At 48.5% G+C, this 16,440-nt stretch overlaps 1 protein-coding gene across 2 annotated transcripts in view; it reads left to right on the top strand.

The window, feature by feature from the left end:
- FIRRM (FIGNL1 interacting regulator of recombination and mitosis) overlaps nt 1-16,440 on the top strand; it is a 3,285,109-nt gene that overhangs the window by 982,308 nt on the left and 2,286,361 nt on the right. For both annotated transcript variants that reach the window (XM_086964357.1, XM_086964349.1), the window contains one exon: nt 2,597-2,735. In XM_086964357.1, the coding sequence (XP_086820483.1) occupies nt 2,597-2,735 (139 nt within the window). The remainder of the gene's footprint in view (nt 1-2,596; nt 2,736-16,440) is intronic.

The raw sequence follows: 16,440 nt of genomic DNA, 5'->3' as shown, positions 1-16,440 counted from the left end.
CCTCGGCTTCGCCTCCAGGTAATACCATCCAGGGACCCTGGGGAATACCTTATGGATCGACTGGTTTGGCAAATTTCATTACGCCTTTCCATCGATTCCCTTGATCCTGGCAGTCCTTATCAAACTGTCCCACTCGAGAGTCAAGATGAACAGAGCTCCAGAGTGGCCACTTCAATGGTGGCTCAAGGACTTGCTTCATTCGTCACAGCATCCACATCTCAAGCTACCATGCAGACCAGACCTACTAACGAAATTCGGAAGCCAGATGGTTCTCCTCGAACTTGCCTGCACGGCTCCTGAGGTAGTGCAGTGCTGACATTTGAACCTGCCACAAGACTGCATGGAGGTACTCTAGGAGGCTAAGCGGCCTTCTACCCAAGTCCAAAATATTTTGCATTTGGTATTCCTATAAAAACGTAGACCCTACTATGTACCAAGAAGATGTCATTGTTTCATACCTTCTAAACTTGTCTAAATCTGGTTTGCAATTTTGTTCTATAAAGGTTCCCCTGGCAACTCTTCTTACCTACCGAAAATATCCTTCTCAAACCTCTTTTTTAAAAATCCCGGTGATAAAGGATTTTTTAGAAGGGTTGATGAAGGTTTTCCCTCCCATAAGGCATTCCTTGCCTCCCTGGGAACTTGTCCTAGTACTTTCACGTCTTATGCAGGAACCCTTAGATCCTATTCACAACGCTTCCCTGCAACATCTTACTTGGAAGACAGCTTTCCTTGTAGAAATAGTATCAGCTCGCAGGGTTAGTGAGATCAAAACACTTTGTTCTCACGAACCATACATAGTCTTCCACTCTAAGAAAAAATTCATAATGACTCGCCCGAATTTCCTCCTTAAGTTGATTTTGGACTTCCATGTGAAGCAGATCATCTCATTACCAACTTTCTTTTAGAATCCCTCTATTCCAGCAGAAAGAATTCTTCATTCTGTGGGTGTGAAGAGTGTTTCGGAATTCTGTCTCATTAAAACACGATTCATCTGCAGATTCAACCAATTGTTCATCAGCTATGGTCTGGTTTGTATGGGTTTAGCCACTTCCAAGCAATCTTTTTCCAGATGGATAGTTTCCTGTATCTGGTTGTGCTATCAAAAAGCAAACTAAAAACACTAACAGCTAAACCTAAACCACACTTAACTAGAGGTAAAGCAGCTACTGTTGCTTTCATGAGAAATATCCCAATAGCAGATATTTGCAAAGCAGCCACGTGGAGATCGGTTCACACAATAGCCAAGCACTATTGCCTGTAGTTGATCGTCTGTGTTCTCCACTGCTCTTAGTGGGGATTGGCTTGCTACTCTATTCAGTGTTTATGGCTATACATTCAAATCCCCTATGAGAGAATGAATAGTTTCTTACCTGTAATTCCTATTCTCTTGTAGGGGTATGTTAATTATAGTCATAAGCAAACCTCCCTCCTCCCAGGTGGAATGAACAGAGATATTCATGAAATCTACATATCATACATTGCCTTAAAAAAGAACTGCGGCACCTGCCACCTGCTGAGCATAATGGGATACTGGTGGTCTCTTGGTTCTTGAAGGCACAGTCTCTGTTTTCGACCATATAATGAAGGTCTATGAGCCTACACTGGCCTACTCTCCTTTATGTCGATCATAAAAAAGGGTTTGTGTGGGAGATTTATGCTGTTTGCTACAACATCTTAAAATTATTCTCAAATACTTTAGTCTGACCTTTTTTTGACTTCATGTTGAAGAATTCAGACATTGTAGCCTTTCTATCTATGCTGAATAATATGTCATTTAAGTGTCTTTGCAGGCCTTCACAGAACAAGGTGAAAGTCTACACTCTACAATATATAGTTTTATTTAGGGCTCCAAGGTCCCTGCACGTGGGCAGGTCTAATAAGTGCTTATGGCTATAATGGAAATTTCCCTAGAAAAGAACAGGAGTTACAGGTAAGAAACTATTCCTTTCTATGAATCTGACTGCATGTGGGAAGGACCCTCAGGCACATAACAGCTGATTACTGAAAAGGGCTAGAAAGAGCAATTTAAATAACTCCTACACTATCTGCATGCTCAAAGAGATTTAGGATAGCTTTAAACCAAGAAGGAACTAATGAATATCTTCACCCCCCCTTTGAGCCTTATCAACCTAAGCACTAAGGGCCTGATTACAATCTTGGCGGATGCGAAACTTTGTCATGACCATTCGAATTAGAATTCTATTATATTCTAATAAATGGGATATCCATCTAGTTTATTACTGAATATCCCATCTGCCAAGATGGTAATCGGGCCCGAAATCTGCACCACCCATAAAATGTGCTCCGTGTTAACAGTGGCACCATGTGACTGCAGAGTTGATAGCTGAAGTTTAGTGGGGAGTTAATAAGTGCATTTCCAATATGGAAGCACTGGTAAACTTTGTTTCAAATTTGTTAGTAGGTTATTATCAGAAAATCCTGTATGGCTACTCTTGAGTTAGGAAAGCAAGTGAAATTTTAAATGAAAGCTTCTTTCATTCGTGTCTAGGTTTTATACAGCATTGCAATTCTTTGTTACAGTTACATCATTGTTAAAGCCGCAACTTTGTTATAATTCTCTGTTTTTCTTTAGACAGAGTCTAAAGCATCAAATCTTGGTAGAAAGTCAATTGAGGCACAATGACATCATAAAGAGACTAAGCGATGACATCTTGGCATCATACCACAGATGTTTGCAGCTTGCTGAACATATGAAGCTCTCAGGAACCCAGGTAAAATGTGTTGCTGTAGTAAACATATGCTCCTCCCAACATGGCCATCTGCGGTCATTAGTCTTTTCTAGATAAAGGAGGAGGATGTGTAGTAAACTAGTTCTCCTCTCAACATAGCCACCTGTTGTCATTACACCTTTCTCTATGTTCCTACCTACTAAGCCTCCCAGAATGGTGTGGTCAGCTGGCGAGGTGTATTGCTCTGCTGTAACTTAATACACCTAACTTATAACTACCAAGGAGTGTCCTGCTGCTTACCTGAATCTATTTACAACAGTTGCCTCGCTTTAGAATCCGAAATTCCTAACTATAGTAAAAAACAATTCATGACAAATCTTTTTTGTTGCTTTTTTGTCTTCGTTCATTGCTGGAAGCGAAACTCAAAGTGAGATGCTAACTGTAGACCGGAGTTGCAAGCCCTTATTTCTTTCTGAGCATCCCCTCCTTATCAGGATCTCTTACAACATTTGGAAGGATCTTAAATTGGATCTTGGATTTGGCCTTGGTAATCCTCAATTATTGATTCATCCATCATAATCATGGGACACTGCAGAAACCTCCTTGTAGGTTTTTTAGGTATTTACATCTTCTTTGTCTTTCCCATCTACCATTCCACCAGTGTTTTTGTCATTTCCAACATGTATCTACGATCAAGTTTCTGAAATCTTTGTGCAGTAATCTCGCACTCGCAAAACCTTGCCGTTCAATGGGTCTACATTGTTTGGGTCTCATGCAGACGACGAAATGGCAAAAATGAAGGTGGAGTTGGATACTCTAAAAGCTGTAGGCCTAGAGAAGAAAAGAGAGTTTAAACGTCGAGGAACTTTTCGTCCCTATGACAAGAGGCCTTTTCAACAAAAGAATCAACAAGTTGGTCCTCGCAGAACCAGGGTCGGAACCAACAGAGATCGCAGTTCCAACAGCGTCGCCCTGGACGAGGTAGAGGAGGAAATAGACAGCAGTTCGCTGCTGCTAAACAACCTCAAAAACAATGAAGGGAGTCTTCCTCCTCAGCCGTGGACCACTCCGGTAGGAGGAAGCGTTGTCATTCTTAAACGAGTGGAAGCAACTGACAAAGGACAAATGGGTGATTGGTATCATTCAGAACGGTTACCATCTCCGTTTCAAAAAGCCACCTCCTCTCATTCCTCCAAAGAAAATGTTACATTGGAATTTGAAGCTTTTACAAAAAGAAGCAAGTATACTCCTAGGAAAGAAAGCCATAGAGAAGGTTCCTCCTCAGCAGAGAAATCAAGGCTTGTATTCACGGTTTTTCCTAGTGAGGAAGAAGGGTCCAAACGCAGAGTTCAGGCCTTTTTTGGACCTAAGGTTTTTAAACAAGTACATTCGGAAAGAGAAATTTTGGATGCTAGCACTTCATCAGATCTTCCCCCAGTTACATCAGGGGGACTGGATGTGCTCCATCGACATGAAAGATGCCTATTTTCATGTTCCCATTTCCAAGAAACATCGCAAATTTCTCAGGTTTCAAGTGTCTGCTCATCACTACCAGTATGCAGTGCTTCCATTCGGCCTAAAGTCAGCACCCAGAACATTTTCCAAATGTATGGCGGTAGTTGCGGCCTTTCTTCGAAGGAAAAGGATTTTCATATATCCTTACTTAGACGACTGGCGCGCAGACTGGGTCTTCAAGTCAACTTCCAGAAATCTATCATGAGTCCGACACAGCGGATCCATTATCTGGGGGCCCTGCTGGACACAGAAAGAGAAAACGTGTGTCCTTCGGAGGAGAGGTGGTTATCGATCAAGTCCAAATGTCATCATCTTCTTTAGACCAATTACCCGACAGTTCCGCAAGTGTCCTCTCACCTGGGGTCCATGGCCTCTTGCATTTTCATTGTTCCAAATGCAAGATTGCACATGCGTCCTCTGCAGCAGTGCCTAGAAGATCAGTGGAAGCAGAGGACGGGATGCTGGGAGGATCGGATTTGTCTCCACCAGTCTGCAAAAGATTCCATCAGGTGGTGGATGATAAGAACACACTTGATGAGAGGAGTGCCTTTTCATCAGGACCCTCCGACGCAGACTCTGATCACGGACGCCTCACTCCAAGGCTGGGGTGCTCATATGGGCCCTCTGCAGGTACAAGGGCTATGGTCAGATTTCGAGAAAGGATATCACATCAACCTGCTCGAACTCAGGGCTGTCCATCTTGCTCTGTCTCCATCTCTACAAACTCGGTCCCTCCTGGTGCAGAGAGACAATACAACAACAATGTATTATCTAAACAAGCAGGGGGGGTACCAGATCCAGGACTCTGTCCTTAGAAGCCCAGACCATCTGGAATTGGTTGCTAGCACGAGACTTGTCAATAACAGCTGTCCACCTACCAGGGTCTCTCAATTCGCAGGCGGACGATCTCAGCAGAGACTTTGTCGAAGCTCACGATTGGGTGCTCAACGAAGAAGTCGTACACAGTATTTTCTGGTCATGGGGAACACTAGATATCGATCTGTTCTCAGACGCGGCAAACACAAAATGCCCCGTCTTCGCGTCCAGATATCCCCAGAAAGGGTCACAAGGGAATGCCCTTTTGATAGACTGGTATCAGAACTTACTGTACGCTTTTCCACCAACACCGTTGATACCAACAGTAATCAACCGAATGTACAATACCAACTCCAGGATGATTCTGATTGCTCCCGAGTGGCCTCGCCAGTGGTGGTTCCCAGATCTCCTTCAGTTGTCGGAAGTGCCACACAGGAGGTTGTCATGTCGCCCGGATCATCTGTCCAAGCAGAAGGGGCGAGTGTTTCATCCCAATCTGTCATCTTTACGCCTGGCAGTGTTAAAACCTAGACTGCAGTGTCAACATTATCGGCGCCATCTTGTCCCCCTTTTGAGTCCATTCATGTGCGTAAGCGGCAGCCATTTTAAAATACCATGGCCTCTCTGGCCATCGCCCACAGCCAGCGCGTCTCTCTCTCTCTCTCTCGACCTCGAAGGTATCCCCCACGCGCTGACAGCCCCCGCTCTCACATGCCTTGGGCCATAAACCCCTCTTCAGTGCAACTCTGCCTCGGAACCCCATCCTGTTCCCAGCTCAACACCTCCCTCCATTCCATTCCTTTCATGATCCCGGGTCCTTTGATAAAACCCCCTTTCCTCTGTGCCCGATTGTCTTACTCGTTCCCAGGCCGCCACCTGGCCCTGCGGATGCTGTTTATTGCCCCCCCATACAGTAGGAAGCTTCTCCCATCAAAGGATCCACGAGTTGATCAAAGCCCCCACCCCATGAGATCCGATCAACCACATACATTCCGTGAATCGGCGGAATGTCCAGCTGCGCAACAATCGTCACCTGTTGTGACCGGGGTGGGGACTTCAACTGTAAATGTGTGTGGGAACGGGCCTGAAGCGGGGATTCCGAGGATGTCCTTTCATACTTCAAAGCATTTGCAAGAATGTACCACATGCAATAAACTGTAATAAAGATCATAAACCTGTGTATAAGAGGCCAGGCCTGAGAGATGTGGTTAGAGCACCTCGAGAAGATACCCTGTTGTCTGATTTGATGTGTTCTGCTCCGTCGGAATAAAACTTCTGTTTCCTGCCTTCCAGTCTCCAGCGCCTGCCTCTTTGTTTGGTAACTTGAGTGGTAATAGAGGCGGTTAGCGCCGGGCAACTTTGAAAAAGGTCGTCGCCCTTACCTTTTTCCACAATTGGCGTCCCAAACGTGGGACCCATCAGTGACTCGTGGATCCAGTGGGAGAGGTCCTGACGACAGAGTTAACGACTGCAACGATCGGGAGTGCACCTGCCCGATAGACCCTCGTCTGGCAGCCGATCATCCGAACTTCACTGGTTCCGAACTGACCTCTCTCGAGTGATCTACGGTCCTGACTGGGAACCATCAGGAGTGCCGCGAAGATCACGAAGAATAGAGGACGATCGGACGCTGGATTCGGAAGACAAGAAACTGTCCATGCGGTCCGGGCAAGGTCGTGTAACGCGACAAATTGCGAAATGATTGTTTGATTTCGATAATACTAGTCTTACTCTTTTTGTTTCTTTTGGAGATTCACTGTCTGCAAACGGAGAAACAGGCGGCTCTCTCTTTGCAAGCAGTGAAGGATAGGTAACGCAGACTTTTGTCCCCGTTGTAATCCGTCGTGCCTATCTTCCTCCCCCACTGATTGATTGTTTAACCCGAACTGTTGTTCGTGGATTGTTTTCTGGAGATTCTCTGTCTGCAAACGGGGAAGAACAGGTTCTCTCTTTGCAGGTAGTGAAAGGGTAGGTAACGCAGACTTTTGTACCCGTTGTAACCCGTCGTGCCTACTTATTCTCCCCATTGATTGTTTGTTTGACCGAACATTGACTGTTCGATATTGGTTCTTTTGAGGTATTCACCGCCTGCAAACAACGAAGAATAGAAATATTCTGTCTAGTCTTTGCACGCAGTGATAAGATAGGTAGTGCAGACTTTTGTCCCCGTTGTAATCCGTCATGCCTATCTTCTCCCCACTGATTGGTAGCCTGTTTAGCCCGGACCGCTTATTAGAGATGAACCATCCAGCTCCACTGGAAGGCACCCCTAATAAGGACATGTTTATGAAGCATGGATTGATCGCCATAGCGTATAGCAAGCTGTGGCATAAATATACGAAGAAGGATCAGAAAAGTCAGTGGCCACTGATAGGATCCTTCGACGAGGATAAAATAAGCGCGCTAGAAACAGCCCTTGGGAAACACAAGACAACGCCCACTATGCTCGATAGTCTCGGCATGTGGCGCAAAGAAACCATACAGCGTAAAAAGAGAAACGAAAGTAGGTTGGGAAAAGAGCTGTGAAAGGCAGCCCACCTAGCCGCTAAGAAATTAGAAGAAGAGATTAAGGAGAGAGAAGCCAAACAGAAACAAGAGTTAGCGACATCAAGCCAGTGTCCGGTTAGAACGCCCTCCACGCTCTACCCTGAATTACCCTCAAAACAACGAGCCAACGATGATCTCTTGTTAGGTCCTCCGATCATCTACATGCCCCCTCCATATGCCCCTTCCCAACCCTTAGCGCAATACCCACTACCCTCAAGCACAGACGAGAATAGTACCAGAGCTTCGGTCCCCATTGCCTCCGCGCCGGCCGAACCCCTTGTACTAGACGCTGCACAAGCTACAGTGTTAGATGACCCAGAGGCCCGAAAGACAGATTCCACAAGAACGAACAGGTTAAGCAAAGATGAGCGAGCAGGGATCGACAAGATAGTGAGGACACTGGTAGAAAGAAAGGAGAGTGAGGAACACATCACGGATATGTTCAACTCATATGCAGGGAGACGCAGACGGCACTTTGCCGTACGAATGTGTTATCATGCCCTGAATGCGTATGAGGACCGATATCGAGACAAAGGTCCCGAGAGCCTAACAACTCTGTATAGAAAGGTCGATATCGGGGATGAGGGCGAGTGTGACGTGACGGACCTCCTTATGCGTACGCTTGAGGTTTTCCGCCACCTCACTGAACAGGAATCGGAAGCTAAACCTACAACACCTGTAGCAACCGAACCACAAACTGAGCGAGCTAGCACCATGATGCCTATAAGAGAGGCTGCCCCCTACTGGGTTCCCCCCACGAGGTCTAGGAACACACGATGACGTCAACCACCAAATGCAAGAGGGAGGGTAGTGTACAACTGGGTCTACCAACCATGGGATCGGCAAGATATTCTGACGTTCCGGAAATCTCTGCCAGATTTACGTAAAAACCCCACTGCCTTCTACACTGAATTAGGTACAGCCCTAGGTTCAACGATTATGACCCTGGCTGACTCAACTTGTTTTTCGGGTTATGTCTGCCAGCTGATGTGTGGAAGCAAATCAGGAAAGTCGACCACCTTGAGCTGTTCGGACATACCTGGTCACAACTCGATGACATAGATAGGCAACGAGCACCTGGACAGAAGCCTTTGAAATCCATTTTAGACCTCCCAGACAAAATTGTACAGAAATTGAAAACCCTGATCCCAGAAAAGAAAGTGGACTGGTCGATAGTAACGGCTTGTCGTCAGAAACCCCAGGAAGACGTATTGGAATACTTCTCCCGGTTTGAAACAGTGTTCTCCGATTACAGCGGCCAGGACATGACCACTGCAACCGGACACCATCTGTTTGTCCAGAATTATGTCAAAGGTCTGTCGCCGGAAGTCTCTCAGAAACTACAGGCCAGTGAGAGTAGTTGGGCGGCCTCCAAACCTGCGGCTATCCTTCAGATGGCCCAATATTACGAGCACCAAAAAAATGAAAACGATAGAGCAACAGAGAAAAAGAAGAAAGACTTAAAAGAGAGGGTAATGATTGCACAATTGCAAGGGGTGACTATAGGACGAGAGCAATACAAAGGGAACTACCAGACAAATGTCCCTAGGAACGCACCTCCTAAAGACCGCACCCCAACACCCCACATTGGACGTAGAGACATTAGCGAGGACCAGTGTGCCTTCTGCAAAGGATTCGGCCATTGGAAATCCCAGTGTCCGGTTCTGTTGGAGATGAACATAAATAGGGACCCCAAGGACGTAGCGGGTGGACCGAGAAATAGAGGACAGCAGCGGGGGTCCGCAAATGACACGACTAACGATAGATCAAACAGACCAAACACATTTGACCGACCCCGACAGAACCAGTACCAGCAGTCTGACTGCGACGATGCCCACGACTTCGCATAGGACTGCCAAGGGCAAGGGAGGGATCCAGTCGAGCTCTATGTTGACCAGCAAGGTCCTTATGTCACCGCTAAGGTCCTGGGTACAAAGTCCCCATTTCTGGTAGACACTGGCGCGACACGTAGTGCGTTATCTAAACGACTGATTCCAAGGGCACCCTTGTCTGGCTCGCTTGTAACATCGATAGGTTTCGATGGAACGCCCTCCACTAACCCTTTGTCCACACCGATCTCCTTTGACTGAGAGAACAACACAACTGACACAACGTTTTTGCTTTCCGCCAACACTCCTGACGCCATCATGGGACTTTACTTGCTGAAGCATTTCCGAGCGACTATTAGATGTTCACAAGAAGGAGTTCGAGTTTTCCTGTACGACAACCCCATTCTGCTCAGACATTGCCCTTCCCGACGCATGTTTTCTATCACTGACACTGACTCGTCCCTACTTGACACTCTGCCTCCGTATCTGTGGGCCAAGACAGATTCGGACGTAGGACGCATGATGATTGACCCAGTGCACATCACTGTTCGACCGGACGCAATACTCCCAAAACTCCCACAATATCGGATATCGCCCGAGGGCGAGAAGGCATTGGTAAAGGTTATTCAGTCACTGATAGACGCAGGAGTGGTAGAGGAAGTTGTTAGCAATGTTTGCAACAGCCCTATCTTGCCCATCATCAAGAAACAAGGAGAGGGAGATGAGAAAGCATACCGATTCATCATCGACCTTCGAGAAATCAACAAAGTAGTTGTACCCCAGTACCCCGTGGTCTCAGACATCACCACTATCCTGACTTTAATTCCTTCTACTGCCACCACCTTCACTGTCATTGACCTCAAAAACGCATTTTTTTCTATCCCCATCCACCCAGACAGCCGATATCTCTTTGGCTTCACCCTAAAAGCCCGCTCATATAGATTCTGTCGAGCACCCCAAGGCTACACAGAAAGCCCCAGCATCTACAGTCAGGCCCTCAAGAGACAACTGGATGAGGTCCAGTTACCCGATGGAGTGGTGTTGATACAATACGTCGATGACATCCTTTTGGCGGCCGATACCACTCCACTAGCAGTCACAGCCACCATTCAACTCCTGCACTTCCTTGCGGAAAATGGCCACAAGGTCTCCAAGAAGAAGTTGCAATTCTGCCAACCCCAGGTCACTTACTTAGGCCACCTTTTGTCCAAAGACGGAAGGAAACTTACTCCCGATCGGATCCAAACCATTCTTGAAACCTCTGTCCCTAAGACTCAGAAACAAGTCCGCTCCCTACTAGGCCTCACCTCCTTCTGTCGGCAGTGGTTGCCAAACTTCAGCCTTATTGTGAAACCGCTGCTTTCTCTGCTAGCTAAAGATGTCCCCTTCCCCCTCCCTTGGACCCCTGAATGCCAATCCTCCTTCATAGAGCTACGAGATGCCCTTTGTTCAGCCCCTGTCCTAGGAACCCCCGACTACACGAAGCCCTTCTCCCTCTATACTCACGAAAGGGAGGGGTGTGCTTTATCTGTCTTGACCCAGTCCATTGGCCCAAAGCAACGACCATGCGCTTACTTCTCTGCCACTCTTGACCCCGTAGCCAGAGCCTTGCCTGCCTGCCTTCGAGCTGTAGCTGCCGCTGCTATCTCTATCCGACAGAGTGAGGGGATCGTGCTCTCGAATTCCCTCACGGTATTAGTACCCCATGCAGTTGACACCCTCCTGAACCAAACTAAGACGCAACACCTGACGAGTGCACGACTGACTGGATACGAACTGACTCTGCTTGCACCCCACATCACCCTGAAACGATGCACCACACTGAACCCGGCAACTTTGTTGCCCCTACCGGAGAACGATCCAAATGTGTCCCCTGTACATGACTGTGTGACCCTCACAGACGAACAGACTAGAAGTAGGGTTGACCTCAGAGACACAGCTTTTCCTGACCCCGACAGAGAGCTGTGGGTGGACGGCTCTTGCATCAAACTCCCCGATGGCACCACTTCAGCTTCCTATGCAGTCACCACGGCCCGAACTGTAGTAGAGACAGCCCGCATCACACAACGATCTGCACAGGCAGCAGAACTGATTGCCCTGACACGAGCATGCATCCTAGCAGCAGGAACCACAGCGAACATTTACACCGACAGCCAGTATGCCTTCGGGGTGGTTCACCATTTTGGGCTCCTTTGGAAGGAAAGGGGATTCTTGACCTCACATGGCACCCCCATCTTACATGGAGATCTAGTCTCCGCCCTGATCGAAGCCGTCCTCCTCCCCAAACGACTTGCAGTCATCAAATGCCAGGCACACAAAAAGGTGACAGACACTATTGGACGGGGAAATGCACTAGCCGACGCCACCGCTCGGACCACAGCTGAGAATAGGACGACGACACGCATGTACGTGACCAGGTCACAAGCAGAGAAATGGACAGACGCTAGGGACACTATTAGGGACATTCAAATGGCTAGCTCACAACACGAATTGACTGAATGGGCACGGGTGGGACTGAAAGACGAAGAAGGCTGCTGGCGGACAAAAGACACGAACAAATGGTTGCTACCTGACTCATACCGGATTCCCATATTGACTATGGCACACTCCCCTGCACACATAGGATCAGCCCCCATGATTGAACTTGCCTCCAGAGTTTGGCACAACGACAAAATCACAGACTCAGCCAAACGTCTGGTCCAACAATGCTTGATATGCTTGCAACATAACCCCGGGAAAGGAACTGTGGTGCCCCGGGGAGGGTTTCGGGTTCCCAATCACCCATTTGAAGTCCTACAGATGGACTACATGCAACTAGACAGATGCCAAGTGTAGGAGAGTAGGGTCTGCAATCCTATGATCACCCAGATTTTTTGCTTTTGTTTCACTGGTTTACGACTTTCTCTGGCTGTGGGCCTGCCAATCAGACCCACAGCCTGACTGTTCTCTTTCTAAATTACGACATGTACCCTAGGTGCATTTACCAATTGGTACTGGGCCACCTTATCAGACCCTGTAACTCAGGGCATAGGTGTACCCAGGGCTGCCAGGGGCTGCAGCATGTATTATGCCACCCCTGGCTGGCCTCCTAAATTTGACACAACTGGCTGCATGACAGCTGGGGCAAAGTCGTGTAATCACTCTTTGCTGTAGGTGTAGTATACCTATACCTAACCCTAAAATGGACACACAGATTCCTATCAGTCACTCCTATGGCAGGCCTTGACAATCCTGAAGGCAGAGTGCTTGGAATCGTGTGAGATGGTGCTCTGGCATGAGCTGAGCCTGTCTGCAGCTTGCGGAACCAAGTCCTAATAGCTGTTCCATGATATCGCATACCATATACTCTTAAGTGCATTATAATCCTCGCGGTTAAATGCTAACTTTGGTATTGCTTTATCAAAACATGTCGAGTAAGGTGTCATACGAATTGGAATACTAACCCCTCGCCAATTCTGGCGACGGGGTTAGCATTCCACCCTTCTAGAGGGACACGACATGTATGTAACTGTGAACCCCGGTTAAAGTTAACTAAAGCCTCAGCTCCACAAAATGGATGCTGCCACCACAGACACGAGTCTGACCTCCTGCTGCTGGGAGTCCTTCCAGCGAGGGAGGCTTGGACAAAGGGTTTCCTGTCCGGGGCGGTGCTAGCACCATCCCAGACATGGTTTTGTGTATCCTGGGTAGGCAGGGCTTTACAGGAAGGTGACTGCTGAGTGGCACCCCGGTGCTCACTACGCATAGGCCGGTCTGAACCAGTTCCAGGGGCACACCAGCCCCTGGCCTGGGGAAGTCCGGCATGGCAGAGGGGTGTAACCACCCCCCTCCTAGTCCCACCCATAGGCAGGACCCATAGGCAGGACCTAGTCACCTTTTTTAGTATAAAGATGGGAGCGGGCCCCCTGTTCAAATTAGATCATCTTTGGAATCAAGACACGACTTTCTGCGAAAGGACTTCACGATTTCTTCATCAAGATTCTCCCTTGTGGCTAAGGAGTAGTCACCCTGCATCCGCAGGCACCATCCTAAAGAACACTGCGGTCTGCTGCAAGTCCTTCATCACGAATCCGACGACCCAGCTCGACGAGACCCGGCTTCCCTGGCACCTCTGACCTCTACTCACCTCTACAGCAAAGCTGAGAACCGTGAGTGCGACGAGACCTCGAGGGACCGACGATCGCCAAGACTGCACGACATCTTTACAACAAGCCCACCGTGTCCTCCACGGGTGAGTGCTTTGGGGTCCGAGAAGCCCCGACCCTGCGCAGCTCCAGCACCTAAGGTCAGCCTCCCTGCATCTCCACGATCTGCGTGGGGCCTTTCTGCTGTTTGCTGTGCACCGCGTTGTTTGGCTACTACCTGGCTGGCTTGTGGCCTTCTGAATGACGCCCGACGACATCACTGCTGCTGGTCTGGTTGCTCCAGACTGGCCCTTGCTTCCTTCTTGAAGAGAGGCACCCCGGACCCTCCTGGTCCACTCCAGACGCCATTTTAGGTCCACCGCGTGGGCTTGAATTTGCCAAGGCTTTGTTGCCCAATCCTGGGTCCAGCGACGCCGACAGCTTCTATCTTCGTGGGACAGCTCGATCCTCCTTCCTGGTCGCCGACAACGCCTCCTGGTCCGTGAGATCTCCGAGCCCAGCGTCACCCACACGCCTTGCCGAGGTGGCTACCATCCGGTGCCCTCCTGGTGCCCACTGACTACTGGCTAGTAGTCTCGAACTTGGTCCCCTCTGCTTTCAGGTGTCATCTTCCATCGATCCAGGCTTGGATCCACCGAACTTTCTTCACTGGTCGCCTGCCAGCAACTTCTTTCTTCCAGGCTCCTGGTCCGTCAACGAGGATTCCCGACGTCTTTTGAGTCCTATGCAGCTGCAGCCCCTGGGCTAGGTAACTTCGGCATTTCGGTGCCCCAGCATAGCCTCACTATCCAAGGGTCAGAATCTACTTTCGTTTTCTCCCTACCAGGTCGGGTTCGCCCGAGAACACTAACTTTGCAATTTCTAGCTACCATAGACTTTGTCCCGCATCTCGCGTGAGAGTGCACACACTGAACCCGAGTCCCCTGGGTCTCCTAGAAGTAATCTAACGATTCTATAGTCAAGTCCTAGCGATTCCAAAGCCTATTAGTACTGTACTTACCTGCTAGTAATTTCGCATTCCACTTTTCAAGTATATGGTTTTCCGTGCCCCTCGGGCATTTGTATATACTGTGCTAACTTAAGTATTTTTGTAAGAGTTTTGGTTTGTGCTTAGTACCCTGTCCTCATAAAGAGTACAGGGCTGTTGTGATTCTTAATAAATAACTGTTTATTTTCATAACACTTGTGTGGTGTCCTTTCACTTGGTGTTCAAGGGGTATATGTGTGGTAAACAGCTGGCTTAACACGCCCTCTCGAGTCTTTAGCCTTAGACTGCTCGTATCCACGCTACTAGGATAGCTGGTCTATAAGGTTGACTTACAACCAATCATCAATAAGGGTTGCTGGACTGATACATAGTGTTCACTAGAATAGTGAGCACTGCATATCAGGCCACCTTCTCACACCAAGGCCTTAAATACGTACTTGTTGGGGTGTGTGCATTCAGCAAATGGGTGGAAGCATACCCAACCCATGACAACACTGCTATGGCCACTGCAAAAGTACTATTAAAAGAATTTTTCCCTCTCTACGGCCTTTGTCGAGTTTTGTGGAGCGACAATGGCCCCCACTTCGTAGCCGAAGTTATCCAGCTCATCTTGAAAGGGCTGGGTGTAAAACAGAAGTTCCACGCAGTCTTCCACCCCCAGTCTGCTGGACTTGTTGAGCGACACAATGCCACGCTAAAACTAAAACTAGCCAAGATAGTGGCGACCACAGGACTGAAATGGCCAGACGCTCTCCCACTGGCTTTGCTATCGATGCGTTCCACCCCCACCAAACACCACTTGACACCTTACGAGGTCGTTTTCGGCCGACCCATGAGCGTCTGGTCTGCACCAAAACCGACTTCCATTCATGACGTCCCGGACGTCCTAATGTCTGATTACTTGTATAAATTGACTGAAACTCTGTCTGTCATTCACCAACAGGTGCTGCATGCCATCCCAGATGCTTCCAGGGGTCCCGGACACGACCTGCAACCCGGGGATTTCATATTGATAAAGAACTTCCAGCGCGCCAAGAGTCTGGAACCCCGGTGGACGGGCCCCTGGCAAGTCCTCCTCACTTCCCGAACAGCTCTTAGAGTGGAAGGAAAACGGACCTGGGTGCATGCGCACCACTGCAAGCGGATCCCCCCAACTCTAACGACGACCGAAGACGTGACCGCCCAGGAAGAGCTCCTGAACAAAGACCGACCATCACTGAACTGCTATCCAGACACAGAGACACTTGAACTTGCAAAGATTCCTGATCCCACCGTGCCATCCAAAGAAGGGTATAACCTGCGACGAAAGGAGTGAGTTTCGGCTAAGCAGACCATTAACTAAGTCATAATTCTCAGATCGGTGGCCTAACACTACAAAGGCTGTCAGGAGAGAAAGCCAGACGAGGTTTTTGGTTCTACCCGCTACCGAGCTCCCTTGAAGATGATGGAAGCGCCCGATAAGAAGATGATGGAAGCAACCGGACATCTGAAAATTCGCTACAGAAACCCAAAGACAGACAAAATCCACAGTTCAAAGACAATTGCACTTTTTATCACGATCCTCTTCTGCCTTCTCCTCATGACCACACTCTGGATTGTGGAAGAAAACGCACCCGCTCATGAGACATTCCTGACCACAGCACAGCCTACCACCATGAAGGAACATTATTTGATTTCTCTCTCACCCCAACTCAGAGAAAGGCGAAAGGAGTTTTGGAACAACTCCTTCGTGCAGCTGCTGCACCAGCACAATCTTGCCACCAATGCCACCAACTGCTGGATCTGTGGGTTGCTACCCCACGCCACTGGACATTCAATACCCTTCATCCCTTCACCCTTCTCAATTCACGGCTCCTGCCTTGCTTGGCTGATCCTTTTGCAAGAGAGCTATAGGGACAATGCCACCT

The sequence above is a fragment of the Lissotriton vulgaris genome, chromosome 1_1 (genome assembly GCF_964263255.1).
Source record: "Lissotriton vulgaris chromosome 1_1, aLisVul1.2, whole genome shotgun sequence".
Lineage (NCBI taxonomy): Eukaryota > Metazoa > Chordata > Amphibia > Caudata > Salamandridae > Lissotriton > Lissotriton vulgaris.
This window is presented reverse-complemented; position numbering and strand designations above follow the sequence as displayed.